Below are 24,867 nucleotides of genomic sequence, written 5' to 3'. Positions count from 1 at the left end.
AAAGAAGAGGAGGAGCGCCAGAGGGAGGCAATGGGCGGGCAAGGAGATAAGGTGAGAGAGGGAAAAGGGGATGGGAAATGGTGAAGGTGAGGTAGTGGGGGCATTACTGTAAGTCTGAGAAATCAATGTTCATGCCATCAGGTTGGAGGTTACTCAAACGGAATATAAGGTGTTGTTCCTCCAATCTAAGTGTGGCCTTCATCACGACAGTGGAGGAGGCCATGGATGGACATATCGGAATGGGAATGGGAATGGGAAGTGGAATTAAAATGGGTGACCACTGGGAGATCCAGCCTTTTCTGGCAGAGGAGTGTAGGTGCTTGGCAAAGCAGTCTCCCAATCTACGTCGGGTCTCAACGATATATAGGAGGCCACACTGGGAGTGCTGAACACAGTATATAACCTCAACAGACTCGCAGGTGAGGTGTTGCCTCACCTGGAAGGACTGTTCAGGGGCCTGAATGGTAGCGACAGAGGATGTATAAAGGCAGATGTAGCACTTGTTCTGCTTGCAAGGTACATGTCAGGAGGGAAATCAGTGGGGAGGGATGAATGAACAAGGGAGTCGCGAAGGGAGCCAGCCCTGTGGATAGCAGAAAGCAGAGGGGGGTAGGGGAGGGAAATACGTGCTTGGTGGTGGGATCCTGTTAGAGGTGGCAGAAGTTTCGGAGAATTATGCGCTGGACGCGGAGGCTGGTGGGTTGGTAGGTGAGAACAAGAGGAACCCTATCCCTGGTAGGGTGGTGAGAGGATGGGGTAAGAGCAGACGCGTGTGAAATGGAAGAGATGCGTTTGAGGGAAGTGTTGATGGTGGAGGAAGGGAAGCCTCTTTCTTTGAAAAAGGAAGACATCTCCTTTGTCTAGAATGAAAGGCCTCATCCTGAGAGCAGATGCAGCAGAGCGGAAGAATTGAGAAAAAGAGATGGCGTGTTTTTTTTAAACAAGTAACAGGGTGGGACCACTTTCTGCTTTCCGCAGGGACTGCTCCCTATGCAGCTCCCTTGTCCATTCGTCCCTCCCCACTGATCTCCCTCCTGGCACTTATCATTGCAAGTGGAACAAGTGGTACACCTGCTCCTTCATTACTATTTAGGGCCTTAAACAGTCCTTCCAGGCGAGGCGACACTTTCACCTGAAAGTCTGTTGGGGTTATATACTGTGTTTGGTGCTCCCAGTATGGCCTCCTGTATATCGGTGAGACCTGACGTAGATTGGGAGACTGCTTTGCTGAGCACCAATGCTCCATCCGCCAGAAAAAGTGGAATCTCCCAGTGGCCACCCATTTCAATTCCACTTCCCATTCTGATATGTCTATCCATGGCCTCCTCCACTGTCATGATTGGCCATACTTAGGTTGGAGGAACAACATGTTATATTCTGTTTGGGCAGCCTCCAACCTGATGGCATGAACATAGATTTCTCAAACTTCCGGTAATGTCCCCCACCCCATTTCCTCCACCATTTCCCATCCTCTTTTCCCTCTCTTACCTTATCTCCTTGACCACCCATCCCCTCCCTCTGGTGCTTCCCCCCACCCCCTTTTTCTTTCTTCCATGGCCTTTTTACCAATCAACTTCCTAGCTCTTTACTTCATCCCTCGCCCTCCAAGTTTCACCTATCACTTTGTGTTTCTCTCACCCCTCTCCCCCACTTCTTAAATCTACTCCTCAGCGTTTTTTCTCCAGTCCAGCTGGAGGGTTTCAGCCCGAAATGTCGACTGTACTCTTTTCCATAGATGCTGCCTGGCCTGCAGAGTTTCTCCAGCATTTTGTGCTTGGACTTCCAAAATCTGCAGATTTTCTCTTGTTTGTGATCGGCCATTCACCCTGTCTGCTTTCTCCATAAGGTACTGTTAATCTACTAAATACTTTTTTACAAACGTTTTGACTGAAGTAAATTGTATCCAAAATCATGCTTGTTCAAAAGCGTTTCTTCTCAGGTTCTTGCCGAAACTCATCAGCACAACAGCAGACAAACCAGTGCAATTGTGCAGAGTAATTTTAAAAGTTAGCTTTACAAATATTCCTCAAAAAACTTAAGTGATATCTTGAAGCAGATTGAATAAATATGGTTGCCACAAAGAATAATCAATGGTATCCACTATCCCTGGATGACTTGATTTTAAAAATACAGACAGGTATTTTGGGGTACAGAACTCACTTAGTAAACTGGAAAACGTTAGAATGCTCTTGACTTGCTGGCCCCAAAACAATCAGCTCAAATGTTCAAAAGCAACCGACAAGAAGAGTGCAATCAGCTTTAACTCCCATTGGTAATGAATAGATCCTGTGGGCAAGACCCAACTTTTAGCATTAAGCCAATTAAAGTAGTGCAAATGATTACAGAAACACTAGCTACACTGAAAAGAATTTCTGCTCAAAATTTTCAGCAGATTACATCACAGACATCCCACCTCTCCCGGAAGTTCCAGGAGTCTCCGCATATCGATAGTGGCTCGCTGACGCCCAGAATTTATATACAATATCCCAGAAATCGATTTTTTTTGAGAGGGGGAGGGGGAGGGGGAGCATCCTGATTGGTCTCTCTTCACGCTGAGTGCTCCCCAACCACCAGGCCGTGAGGAAACGATATGATTTGGCGATATGAAACGATATGAGTCAGCAGCACCTTTCCTCATTCCCTGTCACGCCCACTTGAATGCATGCAAGGTCATTACCCACGCGTCATCCATGTCAGCGCGGGAAGATCATCAACTCCTCGAGCTTGCAAATGACAGTGGGCTGAAAAGTATGTTTGACATAACATCTCTGCTGGCATTCTGGATCAAAGTCAAAGCTGAATATCCTGAGATAGCCATGGAAGCACCGAAAACGTTGCTTCCATTTCCAACATATCTCTGCAATGAATGCAACAAAAACTAAATTGTAGAATAGACTGGACATAAGGAACCCCCTTCGAGTATCGCTGTCTCCCATCACCCCTCGATAGGACCGTCTTGTTGCAGGAAAACAAGCCCAGGGCTCCCACTGATTCAGCGATATTGGTGTGTTGCAATGATTTTATACATTCATGCGAGGAAAATATGCGCTGTGTTTAATATTAAATTCGTTAGATAAACCCTTTTAGAAACGAAATTGAGTGTATTAGCCTCTTATAAGTGACTAACAGCTGACTTATCACCTATATTCCAGTCGTGATTAACACCACCACCACCACCCCCATCCCCCCTCGGTCAGGCAGTCTGTGGTGCAAAAAAGGTTGGGGACCCCTGCTAAGTAGACCTATCAGTTTTCTCTGTGGGCAGGCTTTACAGTCGACCTCAAAAATAATGACAGTGTTGCTCGCTGCACTGTTTGCAACATTGAGTTTTCTATTGCCCATGGTGGGTTAAAATGTAAAAGACATGTTGAGGTGAGTTTAACAGGTGTCATTCATTCATTAGCATAGCTAACGTTATTTAAACTAGCTGGCTGGCTGCTAAGGAGCTACTCTATTGATGTCCTACGTGATGAGGCCAAACTCCTTGTAGACTTGCTTAAAATTGTAATAGAATAAACATGATAATATAAGTACATATTTTAATGTCACATTTTCTGCATATATCCAACTTGGTTTACAGATTAGACAAAATCACTAAACAAAGTATTACATTCACCCTTGGAGGTCGACCGATTGGGGGGGGGTGGGTTGGGGGGATACCTCCCTGAAATGAGTTTTTGCAGGGTGGGATGTCTGACATCAACTCTGGGGACACATTATGAAGAATTGGTTCAACAGAATCAAACAGAAACACATCCTAATTATATCTACAGTACAGCGGTGATTAACTGGCCTAACAAGGGAAGCCCACTATAGTAACTGAAACCGGAGGATAATATTCCACTTAGTGCTTAAGATCCAATTGAAAATAGACTAGTTGTTGAAAGACACACATTAAAATTGAAAAACTCTTATGTAGTAAGGCTCATCAACACCTCCACCCACTAACTCCATCAGTACTTGATTATTCCCTGTCAGTCATCTTATGTGCATGCTAATATCACTTTAAGGACATACAATCAATGCATGTAAGCTATTTTGCTTATTTATATAGTGTTTTTTTTGTTGGTGTTTTCTTTATCTTTTGTGTTACATTAGCTTAGAGTAGCAATTATTTTGTTCTTCTTTACACTTATGTACATGAAATTTCATTAAGCAATCTTGAATCTAACTTAAGCCGCAATACACATGAGACCTTCATTAATATTAGCCTATGATTCATATGATATCAGTGTTCTGTACCATCATTCCCTCAGCACTAATCAACAAACTTCAAAACTTGAGCCTTTGTACGCCCTTCTGCAGCTTGATCCTTGACTTCCTCATCGGGAGACTACAGTCATTGACAATCAACATAGGCACAGCTCAAGGCTGCGTGTTTAGCCCATTGCTCTACTCTCTCTACACTTATGACTCTGCACCTAAGCGCAGCTCAAATGTCATTTATTGATTCACTGATGACAAGATTTGTTGGCAGAATCTTAAATGGTGATGAGGAAGCATACAGGAAGGAGACAGATCAGTTGGTTGAGAGGTGTCACAACAATAATCTTGCACTCGACATTGGTAAGACATTGGAAAGGTAAGTTGGGAGAACGTACACAAGTCCCCATCAAAGGGTCAGCAGTGGAAAGGTGGGCATCAACATCTCAGAGGATCTATCCTAAATCCAACAGATTGAAGAAGGCATACCAGCAGCTATATTTCATTAAGAAGCTGAGGAAAGAAGAGTCAATTGTTGATGAAGAAAGGTGGCCAGAGCTGTCAGAATCACTTCCTGCCATCCTAGAGTTAACTCCGATGACCACCACGGAGGAGACCCCAGAACATGAGATTGTTTCACAGCCTCACATTTCTCCTGCCAGTGTCCCACCCCCAGCCCCCCAACCTCCGTCTGTAAAGGCATTATCCCACAAACGCAAAAAGTCCTTCACAGCAATGAATTTGGGACAATTTAAAATATATTATACTGTGGATGTCTATATAATAGTTATATTATATGGTATACTGTGTGTACACTACATATGTGTATATAAGCCGTGCATTCTATATTGAGCTAGCGTTTACAACTAAGCAGGAAAGGAAGGAGTGTACTGTACTGCACTAGTATTTCAGTAATTTTTAAATAACATTGCAAATATTTTCTTTCATTAAGTATTCTTTGTTTTTTACATAATTTGTACAAGTACCTGAATGACATAGTTATTACACTACCGTGTCATGTGTGTAACACTCACTAAAGTAAAACGAAGAAGAGAAAACGAGTCCTGGTTCCCATGTTTTTCCGTCAATTAGTTTCTAAAGTTACAAAGCATAGCATCTAGGACCAGAGGACACAACCTCAGAACAGAAGGACGTCCCTTTACAACAGAGATGAGGAGGAATTTCTTCAGACAAAGGGTGGTGACACTGGAATTCATTGCCACAGATCGTTATGGAGATAAGTCACTGGAGATATTTAAAGCAGGGTGCCTTGAAGGGCAAGGGCATGAAAGGCTCCAGGGAGAAGGTAGGAGAATGGGTTTGAAAGTGGAAATAAATCAGCCATGATCGAACGGCAGAACAGACTCAATGGGCCAAAAGGCCTAATTTGCTCCCATGTCTTATGGTCCGGCTTCTTCCCCTCTTCAATCATATTTCTGGACAGTCCATTAAACTATGAACACTACCTCACTATTTTGCTCTTTTTTCACTATTTTTATATATTTCTTATTCGTAATTTATAGTAACGTTGTATATATTGCACTGCACTGCTGCCGCCGCAAAACCACAAATTTCATGACATACGCCAGTGATAACAACCTTGATTCTATTCTTATTGTGATATGATCTGATGCAAAGTTAAATTCCAGAGATTTTATTTAGTTTGCAGATAACTGCGTGTAGAAATAAAAGTCTTTAAAATAAAAAGAGCTGCTCTACTCTTAAAAAAATTCTGCAGATGCTGGAAATCTAAAGCCACATACACAAAATGCTGGAGGAACTCAGCTCAGCAAGCCAGGCAGCATCCATGGTTCTGAATAAAGGTCTCAGCCCGAAAAATCGACTGTTTGTTCATTTCAACAGATGCTTCCTGACCTGCTGAGTGCTTCCAGCATTTTATGTGTTGCTTTAATAATTATTCTAAAAAAAATCTTAGTAGTTGAACGACAGAAAATATCTGCAAAGTTTGGAAAGCAGGAATGTGTTCACAAATAATAAAACAATAAGTGACTTAAACTTTATCCCAAAGCCAATAGTTTACATATTCTCTCTACTGTTGTATGTTATTATTGCATAATTACACACTCCAAACATCTTACCCTGTGGTGACTGGAGGAGATGCAACACATGATTAAATGAAGCAACTAAATTGTAGAAAACTATCATCCTTCTACCTTTCTTTTCCCTACACTTGAAAGTCACTGGTAAAGAGCATATTCTTAAATTGGAATTTATGCAAGAATGCAGACGTGTTGAAATCTAACAGTGGCATGTAGACGAATGCTCTCACACAAAGTGTGAAAATGCTTTCTTTAAAAAAATAGAAATTTCATTACTAAAGGAAGCTGCGGAAAGTAGAGGCTGCAGATTGTTTTAATAGTCATTCTAGAATGTGAAAAATCATACATTTTCCAGTTTATAACAAAGCTACCATGGCTCACACGATATTGATGAACATTGAATAAATAGCACAGTAACTCTGAATGTTGGGTTGTTAGACTAAGGAAAAATACGGTTATATTTGCAAGGTCATGAAGTGGCTCTGGAGCACAATACATCAGTAGGCACAAACTTCAAGTTTTCAATGTAGTCATTGTTATGTTAGTTTTGTATTCGCAATTCTTAGTCCCTTAATTTTAAGTGAAATCATATGTGAGTGGATGAAAGAGAGAAACCAGTGAATGTAATCTCCAGAATGCAAAGAATGATAGCCACTATGCAGAGAAGATAAGCACTACCAAAACAATGCAAATTTATGAACAAGATGGCTTGGATTTATTTTCCAGGTCTCTCCGTCAAATGCTGGTACTATAGTCTCCCAATTATCACACTCAATTCACTTAGCTGGTTTAGTGACACATCACATTGTATTTAGAGTAAATAGTTTTGAAAGAGGATGCTGGTCACAAGGCAAGTGAACAAGATTCTTTTGCAAAGAATGTAATACTATACCAGAACAAATTGCTGGAAGAAAGACATCCTAAATAAGAAACCCTCTTCTAGCTTAGGCTAAAATGAGCGTCTCATTATAAATTTCATTGAACTAAACTTCTTGGAGCTACAATATTAAATAGTGCACCCATATCAAAGGGATTAATTCAGTGCACAACACATCAGAGCAGTATCGGACATTTCAGCCACTCCAATATGCCCCCAGCATTCATTGAGATTATGTCTTTATTTTGATCTAACTCCATATACATAGCGTTTTTTTACTCTAAATTCCTAATTACATTTGGTTCATAAAAATCAGGTTCAAAGTTAACATTTAACCTAGCATCTGCTACCATTTGCAGAACAGGATTTGAGATTTCTGCAACCCTCTGCAGGACCCAAGATTTCCTTACGAGTCAAAGTGGTTTCTCACAATCGGAGCAACTGGGAATTTCAGTCTCACCACCTAGCAACCTTTTCAGTTCTAGGGTAGAAAATTCTTACTTCTGTCCCCATCTTCTCATAATTTAGCTCTCAGAATCCAGGCATCTTTCTGGCAAATCTGAATCCAATTCTTCCAAAGTTAGCATCTCTTTCCTTACATATAATGGTCAGAACATGCCTCTGTTTCATATTTGGAGCACAATATCAAAACACTAAATTCCAACCCCCAAGATGTAAAAGCCAGAATTCCTTCCACTTTTGTTCAAAAAACTGATGTTCCAGATATTTTAGTTATCTTTGCATAAGGGTTCTCAAGACACTCCACTGCTTCCAGCTTTTCAATTTTGAAAATACTTTGTTCTTGCCTTTGTAGATCAAAAGTTCATGACCTCACATTTAAAATTATTGAAAACCAGCTCCAAAATACAGTGGACCTCTAATGGCAAACTGCATGTGGTAGGGAATGCTGGTCTATATTTCACCATGAAAGCAAACATTAGTCATCCAGCCTGTGAATACTGCAATATTTTCTGATAAATCAAGTTTTGGCCGAATTCTCTAACTTTGAATGTCTATTGTTGCAGATACTCTAGGACCATGATCTTTACATTTTCTGTTGTCTAATACAGCTTAATCTGCAAGGTACAACAAACAGTATAACTATATTTTAGAAAACAAAAATGCTGGAAATTTGAGTTTGAGGTTTGACTGCCATGGCCCACACACTCCTGTTTCGGGTCAAAGCAACACTCACAACACGCTGGAGGAACTCAGCAGGTTGGGCAGCATCCGTGGAAACGATCAGTCAACGTTTCGGGCCAGAACCATTCGTCAGGACTGAAGAGGGAAGGGGCAAAGACCCTATAAAGAAGGTGGGGGGAGGGTGGGAAGGTGGGAAGGAGAAGGTTGGTAGATTCCAGGTGAAGAAGGAATAGGGGAAAGCACAATGGGCAGTAGAAGGAGGCGGAACCATGAGGGAGGTAGTGGGCAGCTGGGGGAGGGGCAGAGTGAAATTGGGATAGGGGAAGGGAGGGGGAGGGAATTACTGGAAGTTGGAGAATTCAATGTTCATACTAAGGGGCTGGAGACTACCTAGACGGTATATGAGGTATTGCTCCTTCAACCTGAATTTGGCCTCATCATGGCAGTAGAGGAGGCCATATATGGACATATCCAAATGGGAATGGGAAGCAGAGTTGAAGCAGAGTGAGTTGAAGATCCTGTCTGTTGCGGCAGATGGAGCGGAGGTGCTCGACGAAGCGGTCCCCCAATCTGCGTCGGGTCTCACTGATGTAGAGGAGGCCGCACCGGGAGCACCAGATGCAATAGATGACCCCAACAGACTCACAAGTAAAGTGTTGCCCTCACCTGGAAGGACTGCTTGGGGCCCTGAATGGTGGCAAGAGAGGAGGTGTAGGGACAGGTGTAGCAAGTGGATCAATTCGTTGGTATTCATTTCCAGTTCTCTGGCTACTGTCCCCATCATCATTTGTCTTTGCCTTCCTTTTGCTTTCTTCTCTTCAATCTTTCCCATAATTACCGTGCATTCTAACTCCTCTTTCCTAATCACATGTCCAATGAAGTTACGTTGCCTTTTCATGATCTCATACATTTATTTCCCTTTTTGTGCTTGCTCTGTTCATGACATCCTCATTAGATATTTGTTTCATCCATGATATTCTTTGCATCCTCCTCAAAAACCACATCTCTGCTGCTTCAATTCGTTTCCTCATGTTACTAGATATTGTCCAACATTCTGATCCATATAACATAACTGGATAAACGTAACATTTCAGTACTCTGAGGCAGTTTGTCATGCCTAGTTTAGTGTTGGTCAGTATACTCTTTATTTTCGTAAAGGAAGAGTATACTAACCAACACTAAACTTTCAGTATAACCAGCGATTATCCCTCCAATATTAGCAGACCTTTTGCAAGAATATTCAATCATGGAGAATATTTAGTTCTTTTCATTGGTTTGCCATAAAAATGCTAATTAGATTCAGCTTGTCGATTTAAACATTTGTGGCAAACATGCATACAATTGAGTAATCTGGTCTTCTGCCAAGAAAAAGTACATAAGTACCATACCAAGTAATATTCTTCCGGAGTCTGGGTCATAGAATCGCTCAATCAGGTTGACTATTGTTGATTTTCCTCCACCCGATGGACCAACCAGTGCAACCATGTTACCCGGTTCAATTTCAAATGTCATTTCCTACAAAGAGAATGTTTCCATTCATCACAGACATTAAGAATAACATTGGTGACAAAAAGATTTAGTTATATTAGTTAGAAACGAACACTGCAAAGCTTTCCAGCAAAACCACGCATACAACTCGTGTACTGTGGCAAATTATAAGATATAATTATTTAACCACTCTCCATTAGAACATCCTTAAACAAGTTATGTGTAAATGCTGTGTTATTGGATGGGGTGGAGAGAAGTGTAGAAATAGAAATGGAGATTGTTTCTTTTACTTATGCAGCACATCTGCCTTGCAGCAGAGCAGTCAGACAGGAGTTTTCCAGCAACAAAATTTTGGGGCCTGAGTTGAAATGATCAAATAATTCAATAGCACGTAGACTACCCTAGGACGGTCATGGTGAAAACTGCTGGACTGCTGCAAAAACTCAATTGCTATATTGATGAACTCAGAGTGGTGTACCAGTATAGACTGCCTGAGTTGTGGCTCCAGTCCAACACTAATACCAATGACAGTGGCGAAACAGCAATAAACACGAATCCATATTCAGAGATTTTGCACCTCTCAGTTAAATCTAGACCAAGGAATATATAAATCTGGATTTCATTGCTTTTGATGAAAGCAAAAGCTCTTAACGTAGTATGTGTTTACATTATATGCCTAAACCAATGTGCAAATGTCCCTAAACAGAAGAAACAGAATAGTCCCAATATTTTAAATTTAGTAGAAATCACAGAGGTTATAGCAGATAAAGACAACACTTTGTCTGTCACATCAAGGCAATCCAGCTAACCTGGCTTTCCCCACTTTCCTGGGATCATTCTCGTGAACATCCTCTGGACACACTCCAATACAGCACATCCTTTCTGGGGTAAGGGGCCCAGAACTGCTCACAATTACTCCAAGTGTGGCCTGATGAATGCCTTATAAAGTCTTGTTAAAGGTGATAATTGGAACAATTAAGGGAGAGGTGAATACACATCCTCAGTCCTATCCAATCTTGGAGACATTTAAAACTATATATTTCTCCTAATTCCTCCTGCCAAAATGTAACATTTTGTATTTTCCTAGCACTCATCTGCCAGGTGTCAACCCATCAGTCTGCCTTCATCTCCATTATCCTTCTCAGGGATTTTTTTTGTACTTTATTTTGTGATATTTTGTGTTTTTAAAAACATGGGAGTTCTGCTCTGTATTCAAGTTCAAGTCATTGTACATTTTCCTTCGGTTCAGAAGCAACCTTTGACTATCACTGTTTCCTATCACTAAGAATATTGTATCCAAGCAGATGCTGTTCCTTTTATCCCACTGACTTCAATCTTGATGACAATCCTATAATCCACCCCTTTAGCCATGTTTTACTAATTAATCCACATGCTTGCCAGTTCTGTCCTTAATCATTATTTCTAAGATGTTCTCCATCAATATTGATGGGGTAAAAGTCTTCATTCTTTTCTGAACAGGGATTAAAATCAGCAATTTCACAATTCTCAGGATTATAGCCACTTTCTCCCTCAGCAACCAAGGAAGCATCCTCTTGGACCACTGCATCAGACATCCAGCATCCACATTTTCTGACTTTCATACTTCACATTTGAACTACGTGACGTCTATTCAGTACCTCTGGTTCCCTGAGTAGATTTGTTTCGTTAGTTCTAATCAGTCCCTTCTCTCTCTTCCAACCTTTTGATTTTTACAAACTTATACAATATTTCAATATTCACCTTGATGTTTGCTATCAGTCACTTCTCATACAGTCAAGAATGTTAAGAGTTTCAGGCCCCCAGGAGTGAACATCTCAAGCTTGTCCTGGTCTAACCACATTGAAGCTACAGCCAATAATGCTCACCAGCGTCTCTATTTTCTCAGGCAACAAAATAAATTTAGCATCAGCCCCTTGGACTCTCACCAGAGAAAGCATCCTATCTGGATGCACATCTTGGTATAGCAAGCTATATGCTTGGCCCACGACCCCAAGAAACTACAGAGTTGTGGACACAGCTCAGAAACTAGCTGACACTCCACAAACTCAGTCTACACTTCCTACTGCTTGAGTAAAGCAGCCAGCATAATCTAAGACCCCATGCACCCAGACATTCTCTCTTCTCACCCCCCCCAACAATCCTGGTGCCTGAAAGCACATGCCACCAGGATTAAGGATAGCTTCTATCCCACTGTTATAGGACTAATGAAAGTTTCCCCCAGTATGAGGAGATGTATTTAGCCTCTCTATCTAATTCATTGTGACCTTGCACCTTACTTCCAGCTGCACTGCATTTTCTCAGTACTGTAACACTTTATTCTACACTCTCTTGCTGTTTTACCATTCACCATCACAATGCAGATCAATTCATTACAACAATGCATGATGATCTTGCGAAGCAAGTTTTTCCACTGGACCTCAGCACATGTGGCAATAATAAACCAACTTATCAAATTTACCTCTCTTACTTCCCATTTCACTCCCCTGAACTTTCTCCAATCAACTTTAATTTCCCATCATTCTCCCTCGGGAGAATGATTGTACCTTGATTGTAGATGAACTCTTTCCACATTAAAGACTTCCCATCATTCAATTAGAGTTTTCCCTGCCAATCTTTGATTTCAATTTGCCTGGGCCAGAAATGATGTCACCCACTGAAATTGCACTTGTATTTTTACCTTGGAATGGTCCAAAGCCTTCTGCACAGTTACTCAAAACTTCTCAATACTATGATTGTTGGACCCTAAATGTATTCCTCTTGATGTTTTCTTCATTCAGCCTCATTCCCCTAAAGCACATCCAGCAGTTTAAATAAAATGAAGGTGCGCAGCCTCCTTACAAGGCACAAGTGATTAACTGGTTGCTGAAAGTGGATTGATGTGCAATTCTGATTAGCTCCATTAAAAGTAGGAAAGTGTGGGTTTGAGAAGTTATTACAAAACAAAATACTGACCTTTAAAACCTGAAAAGCTTGTCTGGTAGGATATGTGAAGCTGACCTTCTGGAACTCAAGTCCTGTTTTTGTAAACAAAAATAGTCATTTTTAAAATTAACCTTGGACATTTTGCACAAATTCAAGTTTTCAAAATTCCACCACTGATCATTTTTTTTTTTGGTGTTAGAATTGTTTAGTCCAGAAAAATGAGTCTGTATAAACATCATTCTCAAATGTAACAAATTATTTCTTCCCTCATCCAACAAAATGAGCAGGGGCACCAAATTCCTGCAAGTAAACAAGTTATATTCATCTTACAAATAGCACCAGAATATTTCACTACTTTGCATGTCCATTATCTACGAATTATTTTTATTTCTAATTCTGGTTATTCTGGCTTGAAATTGGACAATGGGGCAGAATGCCAAAGTACAGGAACAATTTCAAGCTATGGTTAATTTCTACTTTGATCACAGATTTTACTTTAATTGGTCTAAACTCTAATTTGTAGATGAAAAAGATCCTTAGCAAAGCAATGAAAGAACTGACTTAGAGAATTAAAGATCTGCTTACTGCCTTCTAGAGAATCAAGGCGACTTCCACCCACGCAGGGGATTTTTGGCTTACGGTCCAGCAGCTCAAAGATACGAATAGAGGCTCCAACAGCTTGCATGAAATCACCATAAAGAGATGCCAGCATTCCAAATGCCATAGCAACATTCATCGAGTAGACCATAAAAGCTAATTCAGAAAAGTCATAATATATCCAAAATTAAAAGAGGACCCTTAAAGTTATCTTTTATAAACAAAATCATCCTTTTTAGTTCACTATCATTTTGCCGTATTTGTAGGGTACTATTAGACATTACACACTGACAGAACTATTTCCTTATTTTGAAAAAGGTAAGAATTGGCGCTCACAATTCAGCATTAGGAAAAGGAAATGAAATCATTACTAAACAGTACTCTACAAGCTTTCAAATATTCTGAAACTGGGATAAAAGTTTTTCCCATTAAAACTGGAGAAGGACCAAAACAATAAGTGACTTGAAGGTTTTCCCAAATCTGTTTCATATCTGTCAACACCAAGAAACCTTGCACAACATCCTCAGCAAGTAGTAATGTTGCCATCATATTCTGAATTTAAGTTAAACTCCAAAAAAATGTGCAAGATAATGATTACAATGGAAGTCGAAGCTCTTAGCAGAGCTTGCTCCCTGCAGGTTCCATTGGTGGAGTTTTTACTGAATGGGAGGGGGGCTAGCAGGAGTCAGCTGCTACCACCTCCTTCTTCATTTACTTGTACTATTCCAACATTGACAGCAAATGAAAAGCTATTTATTTTTAATTAAGTTGTGCAATGGAACTGCCACATCATATATCTAAATTTACCCTGACTAGTTACATGAACTTGTGTGCTAGTGACCAGAATGGACTTCAACATTTAATTCAATACAGGCACACAGGATCATTTTGAACAGATAAACTTGCAAAGATTATGGATCTAGTAACAATTGAGACGCATTTTAGTGAAAATTGCCTGCAGGCTACCCTTAGCAAGTTTTTGCACTATGGTCTAGGTGGGGAGCATATTTGATTGGTACCTTAATTCCAGATCAGCTTTAATGCTGGGTAGGTTATAACAGAATCCAGGTCTGTTCACAAATCAATTGTTCTAGTGTCAGATAACCTGGCTCACATGAGCAAGGGAACAACTGAGGGAGGTGAGTAATAGGCAAAGTAATGGATTAGTAATAAAAGTTAGAAATCCTGATCCATTATATCTCAGCCTTTCCCATAATGGCAGCATTTCTGGTTACACTATACTCAACTTTTCAAAACAATTACATTTTTAAAATGGGAAGATTCACATCAATTTAATTAAAGGGAATAATTTGCACGACCATAAAGATGCCTGGTTAGTATTTCAAGGGATTTGTATGTCAGTGTGATCCGAACACTAGATTTATAATTTTAAAAATTGCATCATAGGGGTCCAAACGTTTCAGAAGCATTTTTTACAGCTACATGAACAAACTGCATAAGGCTAAGAGAAAAAAAGATGTTTATTGCAAATTCTCTAAATGGAAATACTTTGCTGAGTAGCAAAGTATGTAAAAGAAGACAAACATTTCTGATAGTTGCTGCAAATAGCTCTCATACAGTTACTAAAGGAGACATTGTTTATACCTCCAAAGAGCATGTGTCAATGAGTTAAATTGCACAAGAGAGAGTGATTATATCATTAAGGCAGGAATGATTAAGTTTGTCATCAAGGATTGATAGTGAAGTCACTGAGAATCTCCACAGGTTGAAGACATACATAAAAGGAATGGTTGTGATTGCCAGAGGTTAATGATATCAGCCTGGGGCCCTTCAGTGATTGACACAACCATCTTAAGCTATTTTATTATGACTTCTCTTCAATAATTCAGATTAAAATCAACTAAATAGCTGAGCCAAACATCCTCTTTACATTTAATCATGATAAACCATCATTAAAGTAACAGCCACAAAATTATGAAATCAACCAAGTCCAAACTATGGCTATATTTTCCACAATAAATGTTAACTCAGGCAAATAAGCAATAAGAAAACCTACTCATTAATATAATTTAAATATATATTTCATTTAATAGGTATGTGAACTATTAAACAGAGAAAACAAAATTTCAATTAGAAATAATTTATTGCAAACTAAGTGAGCTCCTCTCATGTGTTAATGGAACAATATGCTTAGGATAAAGTATTTCAAGTCATCAACAACACTTCCTTCTGTTCAGGAGCACTGCAATGTGTTGATTGATTTATTCAGGAGCCAATTACAACAGGTACAACTATTTCAGGTAATCTACATACATGAATTTTTTGTGAAGAGTTCACTTTCTTTCACTTACATGCTAAAGTCCCAAAAGAAATTCCAGATTTCCCATGTCTTCCATCATACACAAGCTTTGCACCATACCATAACACAAGCACAATAGCACCCTGCAATATTAAAATAATTGATCTTATTGTTTACCCATGTTTTGAGATTTGAGAAAACATACTAGGAACAACTTATTATAAATTCAATTTTTTAAAAAATTCCTTATTTTAATATTAAATGGTTAAAAAATCTATGTAGTCAATAAAATTAGTTATTTCAAGTGACATTTTCCTTTAAAATTCCAAATATCATTTCAAAGTAGTTAATGGTGCAATTTTTTGTTGCTCTTAAATGAAAAATTAAATATGTTAAAATTAAAAACATACATATAGAAATTTACTAGGAAAGCTCCATTTGATAAGATTAGGGTAGATTGGGAACAGGAATTGGGGCTTACCATTTCTGTGGATGATTGGGGGCAGATTTTACAATTAGTTAATACTTCCTCTATTTGTGCTAAACATTCCCTAATTCAATTTAAAGTGGTTCATAGAGCACATATGTCCAAAGATAAGTTAGCGCGTTTTTACTCGCATATTAATCCTTTCTGTGATAGATGTTCGGGGCAGATAGCCTCTTTAACTCATATGTTTTGGTCTTGCCCTACTTTGGAAACTTTTTGGAGAGATATTTTCAATATTATTTCTAAGGTATTAAATATAGATATCTCTCCTCACCCTATTACTGCTATCTTTGGACTACCTAAAATTTCTAGTAATCTTTCCCCTTCAGCCCGTAGAATGATTGCATTTCTTACTTTAATGGCGAAAAGATGTATTTTACAACATTGGAAAGAGCTTAATGCCCCAACTACCTTTTTTTGGTTTTCTCAGACGATTTTATGTTTGAATTTGGAGAAAATTAGAAGTAACCTTTATGATTCTTCATTTAAATTTGAACAGATTTGGGGACCTTTTATTCGATATTTTCATTTAATGTAATATTTACCCTTCTTGTTTTTTTTTTCACTGTTTTAATGGAGGTCGGGATTGAGGACGTGATTTTAAGTTTAACTCTGTTTGGTTTCAAGTTAGCCCATTGCTTTGCCTTGCTTTTAGTTAGTTGCACGGTGGGTTTTTTTTGGGGTTTTTTTTTTTCTTTTTTTCCATTGATATATATAAAATTTAGTAAACTATTATGTTATCTTGGTTTCTTATACTTAAATTACATTGTAGTATTTTCTTTTTGGTATTGTTATCTTTTGGAATTTTATTATACTTTAACATTGTATTAATGTTTATATGGCTTACCTTTTTTGTATACTTACTCAATAAAAAGATTTAAAAAGAAAGAAAGAAAGAAATTTACTAAATAGCTGATTTGAAAAAAGGTGATCTGTTTAAAAAAAATTAAAGAACTTACAGTAAAGAAACAATGAAGCACATAACATCAATCTTTTTGCAAGTGGGCTAGAAAACTTGAACTAGCATTGGGAGTGCCATGGAGTCAGAGACTGTCCCCAAAGATTTGCATTTGATGCAAATCGTGTTTTCCACTATGATTTGCTTTATTTGCTGGTGAAGGTAACTGATTAATCAGCCCTGAAAATAATATCACTTGTATTATCCGTTGAGAAGGTAGAAAAATATTTGATTTTTAAAATATATTTTATGAAGCTATAATTGCTTGAGGGAAGGCTGAAGTCAGTGCTAGTGTACAGGAGCAATGTTGTAGTTTAACTGAGATTCATTCACTTAGAGATACAGCGTGGAAGAGGCCCTTCTGTGCCACCCACCAAGCTGTGCCGCCCAGCGACCCCAGCTAATCACAGGACAATGTACCTACTAAACTGGTAAGTCTTTAGACTGTGGGAGGAAACACATGTACAGACAGGAAGGAGCGTACAAAGTTACTTACAGGAGACGCTGGAACTGAATGTCCAGTGCTGTGAGCTGTAAGAGCATCTTGCTAATCGCTATGCTACCGTGGCACCCTGATACTCAAGATGCACCTGTGCACACACCCATACTGTTAAACAATTGGAACTTACTTTAATGTCAGGAATCTTAAAGGGGGTTTTGCAGTTTTTCTCATGAAATAGTGAATAATGCATCAACTTTTTAGATTTCATGTTTGAAGCATTATCCCCCAGGAAAATAATGCTGTTTTTGACTACATCCTATTGTGAGCAATGTGAAATGGAAACTGATCCCTCTGTCTAACTCAGCCATTCCAAACAAGCTTATCCAAAGCTGGGCCTGCAATTGTCCCATATTTCCTACTCAACATTCATTTCCATTTAACAATTCTGTTAACAGGATTTCCACACGAGACAGTGCTTCTCATTCCAAAGAATCCTCTTATAAATTTCTGCAGTTAATTTTGCCTTACACCATGTTCTCCCTGACTAAAGCTGTGATCCAGAGAGCCACTTCACGCAGAGAGACACTCACCCCTATTGGCTCTATGTCAGTTTATGCTCACTACAATCATTCTCCCATCCTCTCCTACCACTTTGCATTCTGTCTATTTCCTTCTCACTGCTTCTTCTCTCTTCCCCGATATATCCCTCTCCTTCTCTTCATTTTCTTAAACAACCTGATTACTATGCCCATTTATTGTAGACCATCTCACAAATAATGACCAACAGAATGCTTAGGTAGGAGTGAGAGTAGCAAATTACTTAAATGCCAGACAATGACCATCACCAACAAAAGTCTAAACACTCGACTTGATGGTCAGTGAGCAAATTCCTCTGCATAATTCTTGGAAGTCACTTGTAACAAATAATCAACTGGACTAGTCACATAAATATTACAGAAGTCACGGGCTAGATATTCCGTACTGATAGACACAGCACAATTCCCAGAATATTTCCAGGCAAATGTAATACCATAATATCTTCTTTGTCTAGGCAAGTACAATTCCAACAACAACATTCAAACAGCTTGACATTATCCAGGATAAAGCAACCTCGTGCAATACACCATCCTGAATCTTCATTCCTTCCTCTGGTACACTATGTGCAGTACATATAATTAACAGACTGAACACAACATACTGGAAAACAGAAGAAAGAATGGGCCACCTGGTCTCTCAAAACTACCCAACCTTTCAACCAGGCTAATCTACTCTGACCTCTACTCTTCTTCTGTGCCAGTCCCTAAAAGCCTTCAATTCCCCGATCTTTCACAAATTGACCTACCTCCACCTTAAATAGCCCGCACAACCATCTGGAGCATAGAATTCTAAATGCTAAATTCTAAAACCTTGCTACCCTCTGCAAAAATAAATTTATATGCACTTCTACTTTAAATGATCAGTCCCTTATCTTGTAGTCATGTTCCCTTTTATAAGACTCTCCATTGAGTGAAAACAGATCAATATCTACCCTCTCATGGTCAGGTAGGATCTTGAACATCCCAACAAAATCATTCTTTATTATTCTAAACTCCATAGAGTACTGGCTCAATCTGTTTAACCTCTTGACAGGATAACTCTCTCATCCCAGAAATTAGTAAATCTCTTTTGAACTACTTCCAAATTTCAAAGTGCATTTATTATCAAAATATATATACTATATACAAAGCAACACACACACAATACTCGCATTCCCATTCTGATATGTCTATCCACGGCCTCCTCTACTGCAAAGATGAAGCCACACTCAGGTTGGAGGAACAACACCTTATATTCCATCTGGGTAGCCTCCAACCTGATGGCATGAACATTGACTTCTCAAACTTCCGCTAATGCCCCACCTCCCCCTCGTACCCCATCCGTTATTTATTTATTTATATACAGACATTCTTCTTCTCTCTCTCTCTCTCCTTTTTCTCCCTCTGTCCCCCTCACTATACTCCTTGCCCATCCTCTAGGCTTCCCTCCTCCCCCTTTTCTTTCTCCCTAGGCCTCCTGTCCCATGATCCTCTCATATCCCTTTTGCCAATCAACTGTCCAGCTCTTGGCTCCATCCCTCCCCCTCCTGTCTTCTCCTATCATTTTGGATCTCCCATTCCCCCTCCCACTTTCAAATCTCTTACTAGCTCTTCTTTCAGTTAGTCCTGAGGAAGGGTCTTGGCCCGAAACGTCGACTGTACCTCTTCCAATATATGCTGCCTGGCCTGCTGCGTTCACCAGCAAGTTTTATGTGTGTTGCTTGAAATTCCAGCATCTGCAGATTTCCTCATGTTTACACACAGTACAGTAAAGCCTCAGCAGGTGAGGCAGCATCTATGGAAAAGAGTTGCCATTTCAGGCCAAGATGCTTCACCAGTCACGATGAAGGGTTCTGGCCCGAAACGTCAGCTGTTTATTCTTTTCCACAGATGCTGCCTGGCCTGCTGAGTTTCTCCAGCACTTTGTATGTATTGCTTTGGATTTCAAGTGATCTGCAGATTTTCTTGTGTTTGTTATGCTGTCTACAACCTTGAGATTCGTCTCCTTACAGACAGCCACAAAAGAAACCAAATAGAATCCATTAAAAAAAAGATAGTTAAACATCCAATGTGTAGAGAAAGTATATATATTGTGTAAACAATAGAAGTAAACAAATATGTACTCTGAACTGAAGTTCACGAAAGTGAGTCCACAGCCGCAAAGCCGGTCACCAGTGCAGCTGATTCAGCAGGCCACAGCCTCAGATCAGCACAGAGCAGTGAACGGAACCTGCCTGTCCTTCAATTCCAGCCCCGACACCATGACCTTTACAATTTGGCCTGCTACGTAACCGGCAACAATGAATATAAATCGAGTCAGGTTATATAAAAACAACCAAACATTAAACACAGATAAACAATAAAAAAACAAACAAAAACCTTAACCGGAAGTTAACCGCTATGCAGCCTTCAACAAATCGTCACTCGGTACTGGTTCTTAAAGCGATAAATGCGAAAACAGTTCTTAAAGCGGTAAAGTCAAATACAGTTCTTAAAATGATAAATTCTAAAGTCCAACAGATTTATATATTCATTTGGGAGAGACTTCTCTGGAGAAGGATTTCTTCATAGACGCAACTTCCTTGCTGGTTCTGTCCAAAGGATTCACGATGAAGGAAATAAATGGCTTAAAACAACTGACCTTAATTTCTAGAGAGCATCTTGCATGAACTCCCTTGCTCTTTCAGCAAGAGTTATCTTCGATTCAGGTCGCTACTTCTTCAACAAAGACTCAATAAGGTCGACCCTTTATTAAACTGCCGAACATTCCGGACTTCTCTTAATCCTTCAGGTCCCGTACTTCGATGAAGTCTTCACTCTCCAATACTACTGAAAAGGTACAGCAACAAATCTAGCAGAAATTGCCAGTCCAGCACTATTGTACCTTGCAACAGAACGTAACACTCCGTTTTAAAAATGAAACTGCGTCATAAAACAAATACGCAACTGGAACGGAGACACTGACGAACGTTCTAGCTGGAAAACTAACTGTGTCACCAGAGGTCTTTCCTTTTATACCCATGGTGAACATGTCATCACGTGACCTCACATCGGCGGGAAAATTACATCAGGTGACCTCCAAAAGACCATTACATCATTCTCACAAGGAAGTCACAAGATCTCCTTGAGGTATGTAACAGGTCCAGCTCTTAAATCGTCCAAATCTCAGTCCGTTCCTTGCTCTCAGGCCCGGGCCCTGTCGCTTCAATATGCTCTTGGGCCCAAGCGCCGCCATTTCAATTCAGCCCATACCCAATCTTTCCAATTCCACCCAACACTTAAACTGATCAAACCTTGAGCTTGGGCCCAGGCTCCACTGCTCCCCTCTGCATCGCCTCCATTCTGCGACATCGAATCGCTTCCAAGTCCACTCCAGCAATGACCAAACATTGGTTGATACCTACTCTCAGGCCTGGGTTCCGCTACCTCAAATCAATGCAACCAAAGCCTGTAACTTTGATAGTACCACCTGTACAATCATGCTGCACTTTAGAGTCTTCAGTTCACTCCATAAAAATGCCAGATCATACAGGTGGTTAAACAGCTCAACTCCAAAAGCAAAGCTACAGATTATTGATTGCAGTGATCGTATTCAAGTAAAAGTGTGATTAATACAGTAATTTTTGTTCTGTTTACTACCAGCAAATTATCACTGTGCTTCACCAGCACCATCTTAAACATTATCTTGTTCTTTTTTTGTTTGCTTTTCATCCAGAAATAAATACCAATACTTGGTTTATACAGTATGTACAGCCCTAAAAGTCACAGCACAAATTAAGGAACTGTCAGTCATTAGTTCCCTGATTGCTCCTCAACCCTATTTGATTTCCAATATTCTAAGGAATATGCAATCCGTTATTGTTTTATCAAGTTGAAATATCCAATTCTGCCATTACTAATTTATTTGTCAGTTATATGCCCATCCGACAAGCCTGCTTATTTCTTAATGTAATTTTGTGATCAAAATACAAAATCTGTATACCAATCAAATCCATTAATTTAGACACCGTACTTTGAATTCTACAGTTTACCTTGATCAAAGCACTGGTCTTCAGAACTTAATTTCCCACTTACTGCTAATAATCATATGCAGTCATCCTTCAATGAAATAGAAGGATCTGTCTGGCTGGCATGCAAATAAAAGGTTTCCACTGTATCTTGTCGATTCTAATTTAAATCCATTCAAGATTTGTTTAACAAGTTTTTTTTAAAAAAGGCATCTCTTCCCCCACCCCCATCGAAATGATAACATTTCAGGAAATGTTCTGGCCCATAACCATTGTCAGGCTAAATGGCTCATATTTACATGAAACAGTTTAATTTCTCTTTCTACAAACAGGAATGGCATTAAAGATTCATGAATCCTCTGGTTTTCTTCCTTTCTCTTAGAACTTTTGTAAATGGATACTGTACCCTCCGTAAATTAGTTGACCCTGGGGATGCAATACATTTAGATGAACACTCACACAACTGCAATTTTCACTGCTAGTCTCGCCAGAGAAATCCGCAGTAAAATAGTTATTCAGACTCCTTGCCTATTCACTATCACAAATTTATGCTAATCATTCCTTAGTGACCTGTACTTACAGTAATTCTCCTTCTGTTACTTAGTCAAGAGAAGAGTGTTGCAACTTAAAATTCAAATTGTATAGTAGCTAACAAGGACTAATCATATTTTTGTCTGTATAGTGATTTTATTCATAATACATCTAATATTTAATTAGAGTAATACTTAACATCTCTTATTAGTCTACATCGCAATCTTAAAATCAGCTTCTTACTTTGCCAATGGTTCTTTAAGCCCCGAAGGCACCAAATCAGCAGCTTAACAAAAATTTATGTTACACATGTGGCACTTCGGACACAAATGCTTGAAAATGATTACAACTAGTTTTCAAATGTCATTCCACACATGTTCAATTTTTAGAATCATTACTTTGCCCGACTGTTCCTTAGTATTCCAGGAACACTCCATAAGACCACAAGACAAGCCATTCGGCCCACTGAGTCTGCCCCGCCATTCCATCTCGAATGATTTATTATCCCTCTCAACCCCATTCTCCTGCCGACTACCCATAAATAAGACCATAAGACATAGGAGCAAAATTAGGCCATTCAGCCCGTTGAATATCCTAATTCTCCAACACCCTTCTGTAAGCATTTGTAACTTTAGGAATAACTTCCACACAGTTCCTCTAATTCTTGCCTTTACTGCTTTTACAGTCTATTCAAGTGCATTGTGTGGAAAGCTGCTGCTACTAGGAGTACAATTAAGCAAACAGTAGTACTCAACTTTAAGTTCAACAACTACTGCAGTTGCTGTCTAATTTGAAAGTAGTCATAAGAAGGCAGACATACACCTTTCCTGAACCAAACCTCCTTGGCTTCTGCATATTGTTACGTATTATGCTGTGCCTCCAATTCAAAGCATCCTGGAACATACAAAATTAAGTGAATCATAAAGATCATAATCTTGAGAATTTGACTTCCTGGAAAAAAAATACAAACGGGAGTAGAGATCCAAAGAAGGACAGAAGAATAGGTAGTATAAAGTGTAGAGTTAAAGGAAGGAAAAGATGGGGATGAGGTATGGAAAAAAAGGCTACAAAATAAGTGAAATTTATCTACAAGAAACTGATAATTAGAAACATTATAAAAATGAATATTTTTTATTCCAATTCTATTTTGATCTGTATGGAAATTATATATATACGCGCACACGCACACATTTACACATATCCACATATATATACACACACATATATATATACACACACACACACACGCACGTAACTTCACTAAGTGACTCATTCAGAAAATAAAGTATAAACTTATATATTTGCTTAAAATTCGATGGAACCTTAATTTTTTCCCCACATCTCTCCAAAGAATGATGAATTTTGATAAATTCAGCAGGGATACCAAATGATATTTCCCTTGCCTATCAAAACCTGGAACAAACATATAGCTCACTGACTCCTTAGCACAAATCAGCTAATTCAGCAGTGATCGAAGTTGTGCTCTTCCTGGTCTGCAATAGCTCAGTAGCACACAGTACATCTACTCAACCAGCCATTTGGTGAATAACAAAGCGATTTAAAATTTACTATTATGACAGTTCGGTTCTTCTGGACATTGTCAAGTCATAAATACCAAGCTCTCTATTGCACAAAGGGTAAGAAGTGAAACAAGAATTAAATGTATTGAATGATCACCAGATTTTTTTCTCATTTTCATTTTTATTTAGCAGCAATTTAACTCTTTCTTTTAACTTTCCTTTATTTAAATAAAAAATTTCATTGAACATGTTATCCCAAAATGATGAAGCAAAGTGACATAACTTATAAGAATTAATTTCTTTGCTATACCATATCTGAGTAAGTCAGAACCACATAATTCACTCACAGCTTACAAAATCCTCTTTTATAACATTCTGTTCATTAGAGTTAACAGTCAACAGCTGTCAATTTATACTGCTGATTGCAATTGCCAACACCATAACTGAACTCCACATATACCTTCAACGTGACAGAGGTTCGAACTCCTCCAGTGTTTGAATCTGACTTGTGTATTTAATATTTCAGTAATATTTGAGTAATATTGTAAATATTGTTCATTGAGCATTCTTTGTTGTTCACATAATTTATTTTGGGTTATATGTAAAAGTACATGAATAGCACACACCATCACACTACTACATCATAAGTGTGCATCTTGCTGATGTAAATAATGAAACTAGGACCTATACCGCCCAGCTGTGTGCTATTTTTCCCCCAATCAGTTTTATGTTTTGGAGTGGCAACAAGCAAGTGTTAAGCAATACCGAGACAAACCTACTAAAGCGTAGTGAGATGT

The 24,867-nt window shown here is 39.1% G+C and overlaps 1 protein-coding gene across 2 annotated transcripts in view; it reads right to left on the bottom strand.

The window, feature by feature from the left end:
- The window catches only part of LOC134338554 (ABC transporter B family member 1-like), a 142,935-nt gene that overhangs the window by 65,299 nt on the left and 52,769 nt on the right, over nucleotides 1-24,867 (bottom strand). For both annotated transcript variants that reach the window (XM_063034460.1, XM_063034461.1), the window contains 4 exons: nucleotides 15,603-15,693; nucleotides 13,279-13,446; nucleotides 12,724-12,785; nucleotides 9,672-9,798 (listed from right to left, as the gene is read on the bottom strand). In XM_063034460.1, coding sequence (XP_062890530.1) covers nucleotides 9,672-9,798; nucleotides 12,724-12,785; nucleotides 13,279-13,446; nucleotides 15,603-15,693 — 448 coding nt within the window. The remainder of the gene's footprint in view (nucleotides 1-9,671; nucleotides 9,799-12,723; nucleotides 12,786-13,278; nucleotides 13,447-15,602; nucleotides 15,694-24,867) is intronic.

The sequence above is a fragment of the Mobula hypostoma genome, chromosome 27 (assembly GCF_963921235.1).
Source record: "Mobula hypostoma chromosome 27, sMobHyp1.1, whole genome shotgun sequence".
Taxonomy (NCBI): Eukaryota; Metazoa; Chordata; class Chondrichthyes; order Myliobatiformes; family Myliobatidae; genus Mobula; species Mobula hypostoma.
Note: the sequence above shows the minus strand (reverse complement) of the source record. Positions and strands in the feature narration are given on the sequence as shown.